This window comes from Desmodus rotundus, chromosome 5 (assembly GCF_022682495.2).
Source record: "Desmodus rotundus isolate HL8 chromosome 5, HLdesRot8A.1, whole genome shotgun sequence".
Lineage (NCBI taxonomy): Eukaryota > Metazoa > Chordata > Mammalia > Chiroptera > Phyllostomidae > Desmodus > Desmodus rotundus.
Window position 1 is genome coordinate 35162279 of NC_071391.1, and position 22216 is coordinate 35184494.

A 22216-nucleotide genomic window follows, 5' to 3' on the forward strand; every position below is an offset into this window, starting at 1 on the left:
CCCTTCCCCTTTTATTCCCTCCACCCCCAATTTCCCTCCCCTCTGGCAACCACCAGTCTGTTCTCTGTATCTATGAGTTGGTAAAAACAAACAGGTCTTAAATGTACACAGGAAGCACTAACTACAAAAGAAAATATCAATCAATTGGACTTTATGAAAGTTAAGAATTTCCATTCCTCAGAAGACACCATTAAGAGAATGAAAAAGCAAACCACTGGCTGAAAATATATATTCTCAATACATATATCTGACAAAGGACTCATATGTAGAATATTTTTTAAGCTTGTAATTCAATAAGAAAAAGACAAACAACTCAATTTTTTCAAATGGGCAAAAGTCTCAGAACAACATTTCACAAAAGACGATAATCAAATGGTTAATAAGAATGTGGAAAAATGCTCAAAAATCATCACTCATCAGGAAAAGGAAATGAAAATCATCATGAGATGTTACTCTCCACCCGAGCAGGTCACAATCAGGGAGCTGTGTGTCCAGCTATCACAAAGCTGCAAACTACTTCTTTGTGCTTTTGATGCAGCCCAAGGAGAATGGGGGTGTGTGTTCATTATCTGTGGGTGCCCTCCCGCCTCCCCTCACCCTCATTTCTTCCTAGGTCTCTTCCTCCATCTCGTCACCCTCCCCACTCCCTGTCACGGTTTACCACACCACTTATATATGATGAGAGCTCATCTCTCACCCGGGCTTTGGAAAGGTGCAAGGTCAAAACATAGTGAGCAAGTGGTGAAGCTGGGCATGGCACGCAGGCCTGCTTACCAAAGGGGCAGTGTGCTGGGGGCAGCTTGCTCTTAGGGATCCCTCAGTGGCTGATGGGTCTGGAGTTTTCCCAGGGAGAACTGGGGGGCTGAGGCTAAGGGTTGTGCTCCAACAAGGCAAAAGACAGACTTGCTGGTGGAAGCCAAGTTGGAGACCTATTAAATAGCAAGATGTATCCACATTCTCCTTCCGGAAGAGCCTGGCTCAGTAAGACGAATCTTCTGCTGTCTTGCATTTTCTTCCCCCCAATACACAGGACACCCACCAAACACACTGGCCCTGCCTTCGGTTCCTGACCAAGTTCCAGGAGCAAACAGCCCCCAAGCACCCTGGAAAGGGTGCCACTGCCACTTCTGACCACCAGAGGCCGCTGTTGTACAGTGCATGAGGACTGCCAAAGAGCCTTTGCCTACTGCTGCATTAAGGACTCAGGCCGCCAGGTGGCCCCATGCCGTCTCCAGACTCAGGTTGCACCTTGAGCTGCAGCCCTTGAGACAGCTGGGCCTTCCTTCAGTCTGGACAATACAGGCTGGTAATCTCAGCATGAATGGTTGCATTACAGGCAGGGAAGGAGGGGAAGACGGGGCAGTGTACCTAATTTTGTTCTCACCTCTTCGCATCCTGGCCTTCTTCAAGTCCTCCCCTCACCCCCCACCCCTCCCCAAACAGGAAAGATGGACTAGACAGTAGGGAAGCCCATTTACAGGGCTGGGGAAAGTGACAGTGGCAGTCCCCACTCCAGTCTGCCTGATGGCCAGTCACAGCACAGACAGCTGACCTGGCACCCTGGGGTTCTCTGCACAGTTCCAGCCCCTTCCCCAGGGCAGCTGAAAGCCTGTGCCATGGGGTGTGAGGGGTGGAAGAAGTGATAAGCCTATGTGAGTTAAGGCCCAAAGAGAGATGTGAAATCATCTGGGATCTCCATTCAGAAGCATTCTTTTTCTCCCTCCCTCCCACTCCTAGGTAAAGAAGGGGCTGCAAGTCAAACTAAGCAAGTGTTTCTTGCCTGGCATTCATAGCTCCTGTCTCCCTACCCAGCCTCACTTATATATTAGAACTGACTCAATCAAGACAAAATAGTCATCTTGCCCTGGGTCTGCGTACTATGCCTCTCTCAGCTGGGAGGGGAGAGTTGTAGCAAACTGTACTTCTGGCTGGGAGCAAAAGCATGCAGTTCCCGGCCCAGGCTTTGCCTCTCCCGGTGTCCGTATGCCTTTCAGCCTCAACATCCCCTTCTGTAAAAAGGCCATGACCATCTCTCCCTGCCTTCCTTGCAAAGTGATTGTGAGAATCAAATAAGCAAAGGAAAAGAAAAAACTAGTTACCTTTGTTTTTCAAATATTACCTATTTCTGCCCATCTGCTACCCTACAGGGAACAGGCACTGGAACATCAGAGCCTCCCCCACCACCCACCTTGCACCCGTTCCCTCCTGCCCAGAGTCTCTGTGATTTCAGTAGCTCGGTCCAGGACTCCCAGAGGTCTTGGTTTCCCTACTGCATCAGGCTGCTTCACAGCAAAAGTGCAATGAAAGAATGAATTAGTAGTGTGATTAGATGGGGACTGGGTGAGGGAGTGAGCAAGTCGGTGAGGGAGTTGAAAGTGACTGGCCAGATGACACAAGGAATGCAGAAGCAGATGACTAAGTGACTTGATGTGAATGCATGAAATAACAGAATCTATGGCTACCCAAACGCCCCAAACCCAGCAGAGCTCAGACACCGTGCAGCGGGCCCAGGGATGGATGGGGTGTCTGGTGACCTGACTAGACCCACATCACTGCTGCCAACGTCTGTGCATGATTTAATGAACCTCTTTAAGTTTGGGGGGTGGTGAGCGGTGAGCTATATGACAGAGATGAATTTCACCAAATTCAGCACAATTTCTCACTGCCAATTAATTAATCGAGCTTCATTGAGGAGGGCAGGCCAGTAAATCATGGGAAGTCTAGGACTTTGAAAGGAGCTCATTAGGGCACAAACTGCCTGGTGGGTGGGGGGCTGGCAAGAGCCCCTGGGCACCCTGACCCCCACCCTGTCTTTACCCCCTGTCCTGCTGTGGTTTCTACCATCCAGCCTGTCCCTGGACTTTACCTTTCACCCTAAGCACAGATAACAGCTACCCTCACTGGAATCTCTAAGGCCAGGACTCAGCAGCCAGGCCCCAGAGGGGGACAGGTATTGGCAGGGCCCTGGGTGGGGACAGAGGCAGAGGGCAGGGGAAACCCAGGCTCTTCCTGGGTGTCTCTAGAACTTCACAGTTTTGGGAAGCAGCCTGATGCAGGGGGAAAGAGTGTGGACACTGGCTTCACAGTATTGGATGAGCCCTATCCACATGGTGGGTTACGGCCCAGGCTGGCTCTGGCTCAGCAGAGCTGGAATTCAGTTACTGCTTGGCCATTACTAGCTGTCTGTTCTTCAGCAAGTTGCTTAGTTCTCTGAGTCTCCTTCCTCTAACAGCACCAACGGATCAACAATTAAATGACACAATGGAAGGAGGGGTCCAGCAAAGTGCTTGCCCAAAGCAAGCATTCCATGTAAGTTGGTTATTGTCCTTTTCATCATTGTCATGATACCCTTATTATCCAATAAAACAGGGGACAACAAACATTCCCTGCGCGGTGCCAGGCAGCAGTGTTTTTTTGTTCTGTTTTTTCTAACCTTGCGGGCCCCGTGGCCTGTTGCAGTTACTTGGTTCTGTCGTGGTGTGAACGCACACATAGACAACACCCACGGGACTGGTTGTGGCTGTGTTCCAGTAAAACTTTATGGCTCCAAAATTTGAATTTCACATAATTTTCATGCGACACAAAATCCTTCTTCTGATTTTTTTAACCATGTAGAGATGAAAATACATATATAGTCTCAGCTCATGGGTCATATGTTCCAGAAAAGAGAGCAGGTTGACTTTGGCTCACGTCCATCACTTGCCACGCCCTGAACTAGAATGTAAGTTCTATGAGGACAAGGGGTTTTGTCTGCTTTGTTCGCTGCTATACTCTCAGCACCTAAAACAGTGCCTGGCAAAAAGCAGATAGTCGATAAATATGTGCTGAAAGAACAAATTACAAGCCGTGCGATTTTGTGCAACAAGTCACTGAACCCCTCTGGGCCTTGGTTTCTTCATTGGTGCCATGGGGATGTTTGCGTGCTGTAGAAAACATCGAATGAAAGGAGAATGCTTCTCGAGACACTTAAGCTCTACCACTGATGTAAAGTGTAGTTGCTGTTTCTGACCACACGGGGGCTCTTCTTAGGCAACTCTCACTTCCAGACACTCCTGAAATGAAATGTTCCCTCTGCCAGGCTTGGGGTGGAAATGAGAGTTGCCTGTGTGCAGAAGGAAATCTGCCCTGGAGAGGGGAATGCCCAGATAGGGATACCTTCTCCTGTGCCAGCTGGGAGTGGAATGAAGGGCTAGGACATTGGCCAGGAGCATCAAAGTGGTCCAGAGTTTTGTTACAGAGACTTTTTCGATGCTCTGAGAATATCAAACCAGCGAGGCAGTGAGATAGACTGGGCATTAGACTCAGGCTGACCAGGTCCCAAGTCTCCAAAACTTACTATGTGATTTTAGACAAATCACTTAAGCTGACTGAGACTCAGTTTCACCTCTTGCTCTGCAGAGCAGGGTCTGACTCCCAAGCCAGGTGGCCCATCTGGCCTGGTAAAGACACATTCTGGCTTTGGAGCAGCATCAGGAAGTTAGTACAAAAAGAACTGCCTCCAGCTTCCAGCCTTCTTGTACAGGTTTTCAGCTCCAAACAAAAACCCCTGCTGTTTTTGTTTTTTTCACCAGATTGAAAATTTCCTGCTGCTTCGCAAACTTTTACAGCCAAGAGATCCACTGCTTTTGGAGGACAGATGAGTCTAGTCACTTTTATTTTCTCCTCTCTTCCAGCTAACGAACATGAAAAAAGATGAGAAACAAACCCCATTTGGTCATTTTTCCACTGTCCAAGGTAAGACCTTATAACAGAAGAGAGGAATATGCAGCATGTGAATCTGGGGATTCTTGATGCATTTACCCCATGGATCCCGCCTGCCTCTCTCACAATCACCCCTGCTCCATTTGGCCCTCTAAGCAGCACACACACTCAAAGGCTTCTGATCCCGTGGGAAGGGAAACTCTGTCCAGAAGGCTGGCACTCTCTCCTCCCCCACCTTGCTATGTGACCTCAGACAAATTACTTCCCCATTCTGAGCCACAGCCCTCTCATCTATAAACTGAGCAATTCCCCATCCATCCTCCATCCTCAGCTAAGAGCATCTCTGTGTCCATGATCCTGTGACCCTGTCCTATAATCTGCGTACATTTGGAAAGAAGCAGAATGATCCGTCTATGAGTCCAGACTAAAATGTAGAAGCTGGAGGACAGTGAGGGTTTTCTGGACAGCCTGAACCAGACAGCGGGACACGATGCAGAGGAAGGGGAGCAGCTTGCTTGCCCCACTCCCATTTAGACCAGGCACAGGAACAGACTCAAGGTACCTACCCCACCCCCCAGCCCCGCAAGCTCCGCAACTGTCACCAGGACATACCAGGCCTTTCTATCTCTCTTCCATACAAATTTTTAGCATCTTTCCTTGAAACTTGCCCTAAAAGTTGGCCCTAGCCTCCCCAACCCTCCTGGCTACAGTCCCTGAGGACCCACCTCAGGCTCAGACCCACTCAGGTCCTGGTAGAGGCGCGGCCTCAGCCCTACTAACTGAGGTGAGTGCAATGGCTGGAATTGGTCCCGATGCCTTAGGCTAGTCTGGAGCTGAGGTACCTGGACTGATCAAATCACAACCTTCACCCTAACCCCGCTCAACCCTGTGCCATGTTGACCTAGCATATGTTTGGACTTTCAGCTTCACTTTCTCTTACGCAAGCTGTCTGGTCTCTAGTCTTGGTGGAGTCCCACCTCCTCGCCAAGGCACCTGGTGCCCACCCTGCTCTTGCCCATTCTGCTACCTGAGGAGCTGTATCCTCCTTCTTCTGCTGGAGCCTGCCATGAGTGAAGAATCAACCACCCTGAACCTGGACACCACTTCCCACTCGACTTCCTGCCTCCAGTTCTGTTCCACCCACTGGACGCTGTTGGCCACTCCACCCAGGAAGTGCTGAGTGCCCCTTTGTACCCTCCTCAGTCCCTGTTCCCTCCACAACTTCGTCAACTCCCACAGTCAAGATCCCAGCAGCCCCATCTGGACGATGCCTCAGAAAAGGAGGGACTCAGATGACTTGCTCCATGAAGATGTCCGAACGGCCACCAAGAGGTCCTTTCTGCCATCTACACACCTGACTCAGGGACCTCAGGGCCACCCCCAGCCAGGTGCCTGCTTACCTTCTCCAGCTGGTGGACACCCTCTTCTACGCAGCAGATGGAGGCCAGCGTGCGGAGTGCCTGGGGGTACAAACACCGGAAACTGTCCTGCCGGCAGACCTTGAAGAGTGCCACGACCCCACCCTCCTGGCAAGAAAAAGAAAATGTCACATGACCCCACCGTGAGACCTCTCCTAAGGCTGACTCAAAAATAATCGACATCCCTCACTCAGCAGATGCACTTTTGAGTCTGTGGGGTGACAGAATATGGCACACCGAAATACGACACTTAGGCATAAGGATGATGTTGAACTGAAGGCAGCTGGGAAGAAGCAGATACAAGAGAAGATCCCTGCCATCCTCCTATTTGCCTGAAAGCAGAACACAAAGTTAAGCACCAGAAGCAACCTTGACCCTTATCAGCCTGGAGATGGCATCACAGGAAACTGCGTGACAAACTTCACCACCAGCCTTTAGCTCCTATTAGTTTCCCATAGATTTGCCTTCCTACAGTTTGCTGTCCCAGAGACTTTCTCTAAAAACGGATTATTCCTTTGCTAAGCTTCCATACAGCCCAGGTTCTAACCAACTCTTTGAATTACTCATCTCTGAGTGTGTTCCCACACGTCCATGCTAATAAACTTCTGTTTGTTTTTCTCTTGTTAATCTGTCTTTTGTCAGTCCAGTTTGCAGCCAGAGAGCCTGGGAAGGTAGTAGATAAAAGAATTTTTCCTCCCCTACACATACACACACACACACACACACACACACACACACACACACAATCCCATGTGCACATGCAGGCTGCAGTTAAATGCTCGCTCCAGAAATAATGTCACCCCGACTGTCCAAGCTGGCAGTGGGAGTCCCCAGAGGCTCTGGGGATGAAGTGCCAGGGCCAGGGCAGGCGTGGGTGCCAGGGCAGGCATGGGTGCCAGGGCCAGGCTCAGCCCCATGCAGTACATGCCTGGTGACGCCCTCTCAGCAGCCCCCTACGGAGCAAGCCTCCAGTCGCCTGAAATAGACTCCAGAAATAAGTCTGAAGCAGGTGAAGGGAGCTGAAGCCTAGATGCCCCGTGCTGGTTCTCGCTCTGCCAGCAAGCACCCATTACTTCTCAGACTCTCCTAACCACCACGGGCAGAAAAGGAGTTTTAGTTATATCAATGCTATACTTTATTCCCATCCTGTAATGGAAAAAACTGAAACCCAGATGGGTGACATAATGCACCCCCAATCCACATTATCCCTGTTTTACCTCCTTCACTCCTCTTTGTAAAAGAAAAAAACACAACCTTTAGGGACAATCAGCCAGACTCTTGAGGCTGAGCTTGTACTTTTCCTTTTGTGAGAACTGCTCACGAAAGCACCTTGAACTGCAGAGACCACCCACACAGACTCATTGAAATGAGTCATCCCACGTCATCCCTCACCCGGAACCCCACAAAGACAGGCTCAGGGGCCCTTTTCATCCTCAGAGTTCATGGCTTACCACTGCAGGGACCAAGATGACAGCGTCTAACTCTGGGGGCGTTCATAATTTCTGACATTTTATAATCAGCTAAGAGTGCTCCTTAACTTGTATATTCCTACTTCTTCTCGAGGTAGTTCATTTGGTGGGAAAGGGGCACATCTTAGGACTGGTAAATTCATTCAGGCAGCCCAAAACATTAGTGGTTTATGTGCCAGACACTGTGCTGGGCGCTGAGCGCAGCGGCCTTGGTTCCCGCCTACACTGAACTCACGTCTAATGGACGATGAGTCACGGGAAGGCAGGTAACTTTTAAAGCGGGAAGAAATTTGGGTAAAAGTGCCGTGAATTGGGGTGGGTGGGGACAGGATTAAAGGGACACAAAGCAGGCACTCCTGACATAATCTGTGGGGGGTTGTAGAAAGGTCAAATGGGGGGACTCCAATTTCAGACGCACATGACCTCTCCAATAAAAATCTGCTCTGTACAGGACAAGACACCCTCCTCTCGGACTTCCTTGCTCCATGAGTCTTCGTCTCTGCCTTCTTGTTTTGCCACCATTCCTGGGACATCTAATGAAGGTTCCACATAAAGACATTACTCAGAGAGTCACTGGAGTAAAGTCAAATTACTCCTCAAAGTGAGAAGAAAAGAAACAGCCAGCTGCTGGTCATTAGTGACCGCCCTCCAGATGTCACAAATATTTACATGTGTGTGTTTACCTAGTATGCATATCTAAATATGTATTTCTATTTAATCATCTGTATTATACAAATATTATTTTTGTATGGGCAGATACATAGAGACAGATGATAGATATTATCGGTAAATTATAGATAGACAGATAGATATCAATATAGATAATTTACATCTGTAACCGCCAATGAAGGAACAGTGCCAAGGTCCAGGCCGAAAGCCAGGATCAATGTGGCAGCCTCCCTTTGGCTCAGGAAGGACTGAGCCCAGCAGAACTATATTTAAGCCTCTGTACCCATTTGCATTGGATTCTCATCACACCCTTTCCCAAGCCTGTGAAAAATGGCCTTCTTAGCATTTTTAGTTCCTGGGACAGGAAGGGGGGAAATTCTGAACCCAAACTGAGGAGATTCTGCTTCAAATCCTGGCTCTGCTACTGCTTAACTTTGTCCCCAAAATGGGGTCGCAATAGCCACATGACTAAGCCTTTGGGGGAGTAACTGAGTTCATGTATATGCAAGGGCCCAGCAGCCCGCTCTGGACGGCCGGGCAATGGCCAGGCTAGGGAAGGCTTCCCAGTTGGAAGAGTGTCTCATACCCTCATGAAAGGTGTTTCAAGCATTGCAATACGTGAGCAGTGAGGTGGAATGAGACAGTGAGGAAGTGAGATGGATTCGTGGCATGGACCACCCTGAAGTCCCCATCGAGGACCCAGGAGCAGCACTCATCTTAGCATAGAGCCGGGAATCGCCTGAGCTAGCAGAATCACGCTGTTGGCTGGAGCTTATTTAATTTTATAGAAAGCTCCGGGCTCGGAGCCCAGCTGTATATGATATGCATTATTCAGACAGACTTGAGATAAGCTATCAAAGCTGTAGGCGAGTGTGTAGACTAGCGGTGGGGAGAATCATAGAGGAGCAGGGTTGCAGGGTAATTTTGACAGAGCACAGGGAAGTTTGCTGTGCTCTATAGTCAGAAAGGGAGGGGCAGAAAGACAGAGCCCTAAAGAAGACTGGGTTGCTCGTTGGCTTGCAGAGGAGCCCAAGAATCTGAGATGATGGACCTCAGACAAGCTGTCAAATCATCTCCCAGAGGCAGCTCAGATGGATGTAAGACCCAAAGACAGGTCACACTGGGCCCCAAAGAGGTGGGTGCGGCAGGCCACTAGGTGAAGTGGCCCTCATTTGTTGCAGTGTTGGGCACATTTTCTGAGCATGGACAATGAGAATGCTGTGCAGGGCGTACCAAGGACTTCTGGCTCCTCCATCACTGTCAGGACTGGAAACCCAAACACACACTGATTCCACTGGAAAAATGAGTCTCATTGTCCTCTGGACTACAAGGATGGGAGTCAACACTAAGTCTTCTCTCTGCTTCTGTTTTCTGTCTACTCTTTTCCAGGGACTGTATACATGAGAAGTTTGAAATTAAGTTTCTGGAGTCAGCAGATCTGGTTAAAATCTGAGATCTGCACTAAATATGTATGACTTTCTTTTTGAGCCTCTGGTTCCTCATCTTAAAAGTAGGAATTATAGTTATAATACATTACAAGATTATTAATATAATGAATGGAATGCTTAACATAATGATTAACAGATAGAAAGGACTCAGTAAATAATGAAGGATGTGCAAGGTGGGAAGTGGGCAAAGGGAGGAAAGGGATGCAGAGGAAAAGGAAGAGGAGCTGCTGCTGAGAGGCAGTTGAGAATAGTAACCAAGAGCACGACCTTGGCTGCCCAACAGCCAGGCTCAAATTCCAGCACAGACACTTGCTAGGTCCATGACCTCCTCACTGTCTCAGCTCCCCGTCCTTCATGATGCAGGGAGATACCACCTATCACAGAAGACTGGGATGAGGTTCAGATAGGTTGTTACGTAGGAAGTCCTTAGAACACTGTCCATTCTATCTGGCACACAAGAAGTGCTATATAAATACTTATTTTTTTATTTCTACTCCAACAGCTACCACCACCATCACCATAAAAGTTGACCACTTGTGGCTTTAGAAAGCTCAGGTTCTCCCACATCTTCCCCACTCCTGTTCATGCCTCCAGGGGTCAGCTTTCACCAGGCTCAGGCCTGGAGTGGCCAAGGCGCACCAGGTTCAGAGAAAGAGGAAATCCTGTTGAAGAGGGAGACAGAATTGTTGAAGCAAGAGATCTGCCTAGATAGAGAGGTACTCTAAGTTTCTTAGCCAATTGAGCTGGTAAAATGGAAAAAAAAAAAACCTTGACTCCACAGCTGGATGAATATGGTTTCAAGTGTCAACTGCTCCAAGTATTCAACCATTGTGAGGTGTCCCTTTTTTATAAAACAGGGTCACTGATACACATCTCAGAGGGATGTATGTAGGCAAGACATAACTGTGTGCATAGCACCCAGCACAGGGCCTGGTACATTGAAAGCAACCAGTCAGTAGTCATTCTTCTTCTTCTTGTTAATATTCAATGAAACACGTGTATTCCCTTGAGCAGGCTCTGGTGTGATGTGGCTCATGTCCACACTCAAAGGACCATCCAAATCTTTAAACAACTACTGGTCATAGTTCTTGAGAGCCCAGGGCTGGTGCTGGGGTTGGGGGTAGTTAAATAGCTGAGGAGCAGGTCCCAGCCCAAACCTTTCTCCCCTGCTTTCTTAACACCAGAAATGTTTGGGATCAATATTTGACCAGTGGTAAGTCCCAGTCCCTAGAGGAGATAAAGCCATCTTCAGCTTAGATCCCTCTCTGCTTTTCTGAAGTGTCGACAGGCAGTAGGAGTCACCTACAGCACGTGGGGACAGAGCTCGGGAGTGCCCAGGCCCTGGAACAGAATAAGAGCTTTAGTGAACTTTTCTTCCCAGCAAAGGTTTAAGGTCTCTTCTCTCCAAGGCAAAAAAATGATTTCAGACCCCACAGTGCCCTTCAGAAGATTCCCTTGCTCCTTCCACACCTCAGATCCATTCCTGGATTCCAAATCCAGCCAATATTTGCAACTCAGTTTGAAAGGAGAAAATAGTCCTTGTTCCAAAAGAGCGTCAGCTCATTTCTGTTTGAAGTTAATCACTGAGCTGACGCTGAGTCAGTCCCAGCCCCAGGCTGGAGCAGTTCTCCGCCCCCACGGCACTGGGCCGACCTCTGCAGAGTCAACGCTCTTGATAGGGCTGAATGACTGAGTCACCGAATCCTTGGAGAGGACAGATCTGAAGTTTCTCTGTCCCCTTTGCCCCAACTTCCCAAGTAAAATCACATCTAAATCACTAAGAGATAATGGTTTTCAACCCAAGAAGCATATTAGATTCATGCCGAATGTTAAAATGTCCACCCCCAAGCCTATTCCAGACCACTCAAATCTGAATCAGAACATTCTTAAAGCTCCTCAGTGACCCTAATGTGTAGAGTTCAGAACATCTGAGTCACACTTTGGTCCAGGAACCTGAAAGACCAAAGATTTAACCAGAAGTCACAACTTGAGTGGGCTTTAGGACTATGAACTCTAAATTAAAGAAACTTCAGTTCTAGTTCTGACCCCAGTCTTTACCAGTTGTGGGACCCTGAACAAGTTCCTTAAACCATTTCTTCAACTATAGATGGAAACAACACGATACCTTCTTCATAGGGTGATTTCATGATTAAAAAGAAATATTGTATGCAAGCCATTCAGTGTGGTGGACAGCAATACTCGAATGTCATTCTCTGTTTGTTGATCAGGGTTAATAAGCAGTTACCTACTCTTCTAGATTTCCTTAAGGGCTTAGATCAGTGATTCTGAGAGTCTGGCCATGCCTCAGAATCACCTGTGGAGCTTGTGAAACTATAGATTCCCAGTCTTACCATGGACCTCATTAAGTCTGGGGTGGGGCAAAAGGATCTGTGTTTTCCAGGCAGAGTCAGGACTGGGAACCACTGGGCTGGAGCACCTTCCTGTGACTGGTGTCTTAAGTCTATTGAAGGCCATTACTTTGCTTCAAGTTAGACCACTGGTTCTGTCCCCAATGTGACGTCATTTCTCAAGTAAAAGAGTGAAAATGAAACAGACGCTGGTGAGGTTCAAAGGTTATCAATTGCCTATATTTGCCCTAAATGTTTGGACCTCAAGTGCACAGGCAAATTGGTCATGAAGCTAATGATTTATAACTCCCATTGTAATTTCTGAAAACTACCACCCTCTTCCATTGTGTCTCCCCCTTACATAGGAGTGGCTGCAGACATTTTTGGGGTCCAGCCAACAACGTGAGTTGGGCATATTTTCAGTCTGGGTTTGGTAGGATATGTGGAGATGAGGGAAAATGTTTGATATTTATAACAGACAACTTACATGAAGAAAGACAGTAGAGGGTCTGAAGGCCCCAGGACATCAAGTAGGGAGGGAATCAGAGGGGCAGGCCCCCATTAAAGATACAGACACCAAGGCCCAGGGAGGAGAGGTGGCTCTTCCAAGGTCACACAGAAAGCAAATGCTACAGCCAGGACAACTTCCTGAGCCAAACTAGCTTCCTCACACCCTCCGAAGGCCTGCCACTTTTGGCCCCTAACCATGAAACTCACCTTGGCTATTATACGGCACAAGGGAGCCCCCTCCTGGGTCAGGCTAAAAAGGTTTCCTGTGGTGGATTCCGTGGTGTAGATATTGTCCGAGGCATCAATTTTTCTCACAAGTGCCTAAGAAAAGAGCAAGGTTTAGTGGTTACTCACCCCCAGGTACCTTCTGTGCAACTTCCTTAACAAAATATCAGTGGGTCTCGTAAGAGTCCCCTAGAATCTATAATCCTGTCCCATCCACCATCCTACTATGGGGGTGATGAGGTTCTAACTTCGGAAAAGACATGAGTCAGCATGGAATCAGAGCTGCCTTTCAAGAACATGGGATGGTTTCAAACCCCTACAGCATGGATGACAAACATGTGCAGCTCCAGCGGATCAGAAAACCGGCTCCCAGCATTGATGTTCTCAGCGAGTACCATTTTGTTATGCTACTGACTCCTAAGAGAACAGAAACCATCAGTTAAATAAGCCAGCCATCAAGTTGAAAACACAGCTACAGCTGTGACCAAAGGAGTTTCTGATTTTGAATGGGTTAAGGGATCGAGTCAAAAGAAGCACTCTACAGTAGCTTACTGCGTGGGGTCACTTGCATTAGGTTTCTGGCCAGACCAAAATAGCAACCCTGGAGTCCTGTCAAAAGTGAGTAAACTCGGTGAGTATCAAGGCAAAGGGATCCAAGGCTAGTGGAGAGAGGGCAGGGAATACTAAACACAGGACCCATGGAGGCCTGGGAAGAACAGCACATGAAAAAATTATCAAGGAGGTAAGAACATTATTCCTAGGGGAGTTTAGCTTATTTCTGAGAAAAGCTTTTCACTTCATAATCAGCCATTTGCTTTGAAGCATGTTATTCATTGATTATAAATAATTTCTACCTGCTTCTTGAGTTTTTTCCTGAGAAGCATGGAGATGGAGATTGGGGACAGTGGCTTGTGGGGGCCTTGTGAAAGAGAGTAAGATCTTGCCATGACCAGTGTGGCTCATTTGGTTGGGCATCATCCCACAAAGCAATACGTCATTGGTTCAGTTCCCGGTCAGGGAACGTGCCTAGGTTGTGGGTGTGGTCCCTGGTCATGGTCAGGGTGCGTATGAGAGGCAATGGGTTGATGTTTCTCTCTCACATCGATATTTCTCTCCCTCTCTTTCTCCTTCCCTTCCCCTCTCTAAAAATTAATCAATAAAATCTTAAAAAAAAAGAAAGAAAGAAAGAAAGATCTTCAGAGATGGGTGCTGTGAGCAATCACTTTTGCACTTTCGGTTGCAATGTTTATTTTGAAATATTAAATGGATTAATTTTTAATTAACTCTGGTATTATTTAAAAGATACTTAAATGGAAACAAGGAGATCTGAGTTCTAGTCCCAGCTTGCCTTTTTTAAAAAACACTATGTTGTTGAGGAAATGTGTATATGATAAAAGCATGGACTTCAGAGCCAAACTGCCTGGGTTCAAATCCTGATTCTGCCACTTTTACCTATGTGCCCTACAGCAAGTAACTTAGCCCTGCATGCCTCAGTTTCCTCAATTGCAAAATGGTGGAAATAAGTGTGTATCTCTTATGGTGATTGTACCCATCTATTAAGTTCGTCAATACATATAAAGGACTTTTAAAGGTACATAGCACTGAAAAGAAAAATAAAATTGTTAGCAGTTATTATTTTGTGATTTTGAGCAATCGAGATAATCTCCCTAGGCCTCAGTTTTCCCATTTGTAAAATGATGAAAATTAAGGGGGTTTGAGGCTCCAGATAAATGACTCTCCCTTTTTTCTCCTTTATTCAAACTCACAGGATTCTTCACACTAAGATTAAGTGTGTATTTAATCAAATTAAATTAAATATAAAAATTATCCCTAGGGTTTGATAGATGCCTCTTGTAAGATATTCAACAAAAGGTAAAATTAATAATCAAGATTTGTCACCACAAATCTCTATAATGAGCGTATTTCTTAGAATCCTTCCCCGTCGTTACGGTAAGCAGTTAAATAAGTGATACTAATGCTCGCATGAAAATGCAGATTTCATATATTGGGGTCCTGTACCTAAATGATAATTACCTAATGTTCCTGATTAGTGTTTGCACTTGAAGCAAATTAGCATTACATTAAACAATTCAAACCCAATGTCTTTTGCAATCATCTGCTACTATTAGACAATTTATTTCTGGGAATAATTTATTTTAATATCTATATGCATATTACAGTAATTACTCCCCAGACATGTCTCACTGAATCATCTCTCTGACAATGAAGAGTGGTTAAGCATCCTTTTCACAGGTATGAATTTGGAAAGGCAAGCTCAGAGACTCCTCTGAAATCACCAGGGCCCTAAGTATCATCAGATGTCAGAACTGGAAGGGCCCTCAAAAGTCTTGTACAAACGTCATTACAAATTGAGGAAACTGAGACACAGAAGTCTGACAAGTGGTACATAATGAGGTTGGACCTTAACCACATGAATCCAATGTCCTGTTTTCAAAAGTTGGTGAATCCTTCGCCTTCAAAGTGGACGGAACCTCAGCTGAACCAATAGAGATGCAAGTATCAGGGCAAAGAGGTTATCCAGCCTCCTTAGCAGCTTTCACCAAGTTGGAGAGTGGTTCCCCATCCTGCGTTCCATTAAGCATCTACAACACTCTGCCCTCTGGTGGCCAGGGCTCCTGCTGCAGGGGGCAGAGTTGACTGAGTCCCAGCTGCTGGGTTCTTGCCGAGCCCATACTTCCCCTGAGCTACTCCCAGCTGTACCTGACCACAGCACAGGCCCATCACTGTGGGACAGGGGACTTCTCTAGTGGGTGACTTTGACTTGAAAATGCCAAGTCTCTTTCTACTCAGTTCTTCCTTGCTCCTTTTTTTTCTCAGCTGTCAGACTTGCAATGTAGTTTTCTACCCCTGCTCCTGCTTCCTCCCCTTTATCCTTCATGGACATTTCTTATAAAATTCTATGTTGCTGTTAGCTTTAAACTCACATAGTCTCTAAAGTCAAGCTTTTTCAGGAAATCAATGAGGAATTGGATAAGTTTCAAAAATGTGCTTCATCCTCTATCATGAAAAGACTGTTGAAAGAATGGAAACAAAGGAAAATGAACTGATTAGGCTGAATGATGACATGTTTTCTTAAAAGGCAGACTACGCACATGTGAAACACAACAATGAGATATTGAAAAGCAGGAGAAAGGGATGAGAAAGAGTTAAAGAGATGGACACAATTTAACTGATCTAAATAAGGAATTAGAAAATGAGGATAGATTTCTAATTGATTTTCAATTAGAAAGAATGACTGCTTCCCAGTGGTACTTCTCAAGAGAGGTAAGCCCCCACACAGCAGCCTGGAATGAGTTTCTCAGAAGGAGCCAGAAGAATTGTTATGAAGCCTCTTCCTGAAGCTTCAGGTAGAGAACCCGTAGTTACACAGAGTTGGGGCAGCTCAGCTATGCAAGAGGATTGCATAGCTGAGCTGTAAATACAGGCTGATTTGACATGGTGCAGTGCGTTTAAGATGGTCGGAAATGCTTTGCTATTCCTCCCACAGACATGGGTTCTACTTTCCCTCCTTTGAATCTGGAATGGCCTCGGTGACCAACAGAAGCCAGCACTTGGCAGAAGTGATATTCTAGGATGTCCAGGACTAGGTTATAAGAAAACCTGAAGCTCACTCAGACTCCTTGGAATACTCTTTCGGAGTCCTGCGTTACTATGTAAAAAGTCTGATAATCTGCGACTCTTGTGCCGGGGAAGCCATGTGTAGGACCCCTGATCAATGCTCTCAGCTGAGGCCAGCTTTCCAGCCATCCCCACCATGATACCGCACACGAGATGAAGCTTTCTACCACTCTCCAAACCATCTGCCAGCCAAACACCATCAAGTGACCGCCATTGGTGCCTCATGGAACATAAGACTCTCTCAGCCTGCCCAAACCCTGAAAATTATGAGATAGTATAAAAATGGCTGTTGTTGGAGTTGTCTGTTATGCGTTAATAGAGTTCTAGAACATGGGAAAAAAACAGAGATCATTATGAAACATTCAAGGGATTACTAGACAAATTTCCAGGTGAAATGTTTTGAAAATGTGGATACAGTATTACCTCTGTCCTAATAGGGGTGACCAACCTGCGGCCCATGGGCCACAGGTGACTCAGGATGGCTGTGACTGCAGCCAACACACAATCATGCATTTACTTAAAACAGTATGAGACTTTTTGTGATTATGTGTCACAATGTATTTAATGTGTGGACCAAGACAACTCTTCTTCTTCCAGTGTGGCCCAGAGACACCAAAAGGTTGGACACCCCTGCTAGAAGAAATGCATGAATTAGGACTCTGAAGAAAGATGCAGAAAGATTGGACCTACTCAAAAGGAGACAGAAAAAATAATAACTCAATCCAGGCTTGGATTAGCTGTTGGTTTGATGGGGGAAATGTCTCCTGGGGAGGGGATATCCAATTTAGGGAAGCAAATGTGGATTCCACCTCTTAAAACTGGAGGTTTGGGGCAGGCCTGGACCTGAATTAATTTCATTTCTCTCAATAAGGCAAATCCCCAAATCTAGAAGAGGTGGTGTTTTGTTTTTGTTTTTGTTTTTTTCTAAATAAAAGAATGTGCCAGAAAAGAAAGAGAAGTCAAGATGGGAAAGCCCATCTGATCCAGCAACTAGTGCTCATTCTATGAATTAGAGAAGGAAAAAACCCACGTGAGATGTGGGGTAAACTTGGACATTCAGCTGAGTCTCCCCAAAAAGAATAGGGGGGTAACAGAAGGCAAGAGGCCACTGGAGGCAGAATTCATTACTGGGGGGGAAAAAAAGATGTAGCAGACAGAAATGCTACTGAGACTAAAATATTCAAAGAGATGGAAAGAAGGTGTCCTGAGAAGCACATGACAAAGGGACTCACGTGGCCCCTCAGGGACCAGACTTCAGGAGTATCCCAAGGAAACAGCCTCCCTAGAGGCCTAAGCAATTCTCCAGCAAGGGGCAGGGACAATAGCCATCCGGACATGGAACCAGAGTGCCTGTGTGTCCCAGTCAAGTGTTATTTCTCATTAAGCCCTAAAAGAATTGTTTTCAATATATGACCTCTTGCACATTTTTAACTTGACAGGTAAAATTTTTCATCATAAATTTTAAAAACAAAGTTGGGAAGGATGTAATTTTCAGCAGATCATAAATATCGACATAAAGTGTAACCACTGCATCACTCTTGCAGATGTGTTCCATGAAATCTAAATGAAATCTAAATATCAAAACAACTCGATACCATCATCACCTACTTAAAAATACATGAATTATCTCTTTAATGTTTGAACAATTTGCATTTTTTCTTTCCATCCTTATATTTATATTCCCACTCCAATTCTCCCTCAGAATTTTATCTTAATGTTATACATTTAAGTTTTAAAGTGTTTTATTGATCATCCTTATTATTTAACATTGACATTTGGGACATTTTATTTTATTTCCTCTGATTGTAAAACTCTAAGTGTTTAAAAATAATCTCTTTTTGGTTGCGTTACCACTACAATCATAACCAGTACAAACAGTCAAAAATAGTATAGATTACAAGTTTAATAAATAATTATATATCATAAAAATTAAAATAGTACAAATAGATCTCTGAATGAGATGAATGAAGTTTTTTATTATTTTAAGACTTTCTAATTCATCTACATATCCATGATTGACTATTGACTTAATGCTGTATCTTTCCACGTAAACCCTGAAAAATCTTGTTCCCATCATTCTGTAGAGAGGAATGGGAGTTTTATAGCCACCTTGTACAGCCAAGTTAGTCAAACCTTTGAGCACATTCTTAGTTATGTAATCACACAGTGATCTATCATCAAACACTATTTTTAATGATCTGCCAGCTGATAACTCTTCTAAACTGGTCCTCCTTTACATTGGTAAAAGCAAAGAATTGGAAACCATTTGACTTGCAAAGGCATTTGTTACCCTATCATTAAAATCATTTATTCACTATCTTGATTTCTGGGAAGAATTCCAAAAGTACTTTACCAAGGCTTATCAAGTAACGATTAATTATGCCCACTACTCTTTCACTTAGAGGACCTTGGGGTTATCCAAATTATTCAGAAAGGATTGGGAAAGTCAAAATATTATTAATTTTATTGCCAATACAATTTTAAAATCTAATATTGTTGTGCATTCCAAATACATTTTACCAAAACCTTGAAGCTATAGGTTTTTCTTATTTAATTTGTGGAAAATATCTACCCTAGAAATTAGTTGGCAAAGACAGTTCTTTTAGTCAAGCCAATTAGCGAAATCAACTTAACTTTCTCTCAATAAATACTTGACTTCATTTTTAATTAAAAAATGTTTTGATATGTGTTTCATTCAAAAAATGCTAAAAAAAAACCCACTGACAATAATTAATGGAAATCATTCTCTAAGGGAAAATGCTAAAAACTGTCAATATGAAAATAATGTAGACCTAAAATAAAGTTTGATTTATTTGTATATGTTATAAAGCCAAAATAAAACCATTTACTAAAATTTTAATAATGCAAAGTAGCATGCAGCTAACATTGTAAATTAATTATAAATCTAGAAATATGATTAAAAAGGCACTGCATTCCTTCAGTAAATAGATGTGTATATATGTATTAAACTCTGGTGTTCATTTTACAGAACAATTAAACAAGATCTGAGAAGAAAAATCTCAAAAGCATTCAATTATATTTAGTAGCTCTCATGATCAAACTCCATGTATTTAAAGAAGGCAAAAAAGTATTTACTGCTTAAACTAATTAGTCTACTGCTAGCAATTAATTTTATCTTTTGTTAACAGGAAGTAGAAATTACCATAAATATCTCATAAAATGTTTTGACAAAATAGGCTTTAACTTCTTTCTTAAATCATGTGTACCAATTCTGAAAAAAAAATCATGTAAAACTTGTCTTTGTGGATTTTAACCAATATATCTTGAAAAATTTGGTGGTTCCCAAAAATATCCCAGTCACATTTAAAGGAGTCCGTCTCATTAACCTCATTCAAGTCTCTGGCTTTTTCAAGATACTTTTCTTTATAGCTAATGAATAGGACTGACTATGAAATATACCTGAAAAAATTGCTTGCATTCAATTTTTGTGCCCCCCAAAAACCATTTTTAGGGTTCAGCGTGTTCTACCAGTGCTTTGTCTAAGGAGAATGTCCCTCAGGAGCCATGCAAAATTTGAGATGAATGGAGGTGGGAGGGATAAGATAAACTGGAAACTTTCATAACGTGCCCTCCAACACACACACACAACCATATATCTGAACTCAGAAAATCCCCACACTGGGCAAAAGACACAATTTCTAGTGCCTTTGTCAACAGAAATACGTGTAAAACAATTCATGGAGGCTGAAGGGTCTTATGGTCCATGCATGGAGGTTCTCCTCTATTTGATCTCCCCACTCATGTCCCAAGGTTTCGGCACAGCCAGGCAATGCACTGTAAGATCTGGGACGAGTGATGCGTATGCCTTTCTTTTGGAAAGTTATAGGACTATAAAAAACTCAGTGTAGTATTGGGAAGATCATTTCATGGGAAAAAACAAGTGCAAATTGAAGATCTGGAAATTAATTTCCTTAAAACCATATGTACTTGCATTTCTCCCAGGAAACCTTTGGAGAACCAGCGCATTTGGAGTGGTTTGAAGACCTCTGGCCTGAGTCACTTCAAGGATTTCATATCAACGCGTCCTGGGCTGGCTGGCAGAAACACAATGTTTACAGGGGAGCTGGAAATTAAGAACTGGTGAAAATACTGGATGGGACAGAGTGCCAATCAATCAGAGTCCTTGTGAAGGAGTCGCAAATGCCTGACTTCTCAGGAAGATGAACACTTGCCAAATGCTCTCTAAGAGAAAGGAGACATTTTTCTCCCATATATGGTAAACATTGTACCACAATTAACCTATGAGGGATGCTTTTCCCCAGGGAACGCATGATCATAAATCCTTGTGGACTACGGACAAGGAAATACACTGACAACCTGCTGCAGCTGCACCCAAGAGGGTGTTGTCCCACCCTCTTGCTCCCAGGTACAGGTGAGTATCTGCAGGGACTTTGGTTGCAAGGATGGGACAACATGTTGCCGAGAGTCCCTGCCCTAGAAATTGAGGATGAGCTTCTGCAAGGTGGGATAGTACTGTGAGAAGACTGTGTATCCAATGCACTTACTCTCGGGCCCTTTCAAGGAAGGTGGGGAAAGACAAAGTGAGCAGCCCTGAAGGCCCCTGCTCACTGCCCGGGAGACAGCCTGGACTGTGCCTGCCCCAGGAGACATGGATCTCTGCACACGCTGGGATGAAACCCTCCTGGCAGAGAACAAGCAGAAATAAGGAAATTGAAGAGAATTGTTATCAACTGAAGAATTTGGGACTTTGAATTATTCCTGAGGGTAAAGAGATTCCATTTTTTTCTTATACATTATTTTCTCCAAGGGAACTTTAAAATGAGATTGGAGACTATATTAAATTTTTAGATGTCTTTATATTTCTCATCTGGCAATTATGTTTGGATTATCTTTGTGTTGCCATTTAATCACATCGCAGCCTCTAATTACTTATTTCAGACAACAGAGCTGAGCAAAATCTGAGAGCGGGGAATAAAACAGGAAAGCAATTTTGAGCGTTAGTTACAAAGCCTCCTTACAGTTAATTTAATGAACGTAATATTGTGAGTCATTTCCAAGCCTGCTGGGAGCAAAGTCAAAATTGCCCACTGTGATTCCAAAAGAATGTACAAAGGAGTAGGAGTTGTTTTTCAGGGAAATGGCTTCATAAAGGTGGAAAAGGATCACTCTGCAGGCAGGCAACCTCCTCCTCCAAGGGTCTCAGCCACACGCCTGCCTCAGCACAGCCTAAAGGATAAAGCCAATGAGATAATAGAACAAGAACTTTTAACTACCAGGGAGCAGCACTTGATCCCGACTTCTGCTGTTCCCCAGGTTGGGATTTCAGCAGCACCACCTCTACTGGCTTCCCTCCCCAGCGCTCCATGTCGCCATGCTGAGAGGGAAGGGAAGGGTTAGTGAGTGCAAAAGAAGGACCTGAGTACGTTCTGCTTGGTGCCTGTCCCTCTTTTCTTAGAAAGTGTCCGTCTCTGGTTTGACCTTTGTCACAGGGTAGGTGTTTGTCCCTCAGGTGGGGCCTGAGGTTGTCCAACTCTGCCTGGGCCATTAAGGGGAAATTTAACTGTCAGACAAAGTTTTAACAAGCTCCCTCAGGCATAGGGCCAAGGATACAGTCCCCAGTCAGTTTTATTAGCATAAAGGTGTGACTTTAAAAGAAAAATGGATTGATGGAATAAATGCATGAATGAATATAACCTCTGTCCACATGAAGATGAGTCAGGGATTCAATGGAGAGTCCCCTAGAAGTCATTTTCAAGTAAATCAGGTTTTATAAGTCAAGTCTTCTACCCTCTACCTCCCACATGGCT

The 22216-nt window shown here is 44.7% G+C and overlaps 1 protein-coding gene across 6 annotated transcripts in view; it reads right to left on the reverse strand.

Moving 5' to 3' along the window:
- INSC (INSC spindle orientation adaptor protein) overlaps positions 1-22216 on the reverse strand; it is a 117042-nt gene that overhangs the window by 33007 nt on the left and 61819 nt on the right. For 5 of the 6 annotated variants that reach the window (XM_045194212.2, XM_045194210.2, XM_024558981.3 and 2 more), the window contains 2 exons: positions 12771-12884; positions 6102-6227 (listed from right to left, as the gene is read on the reverse strand). In XM_045194212.2, the coding sequence (XP_045050147.2) occupies positions 6102-6227; positions 12771-12884 (240 nt within the window). The remainder of the gene's footprint in view (positions 1-6101; positions 6228-12770; positions 12885-22216) is intronic. The other variant, XM_071221620.1, reaches the window with a different exon arrangement.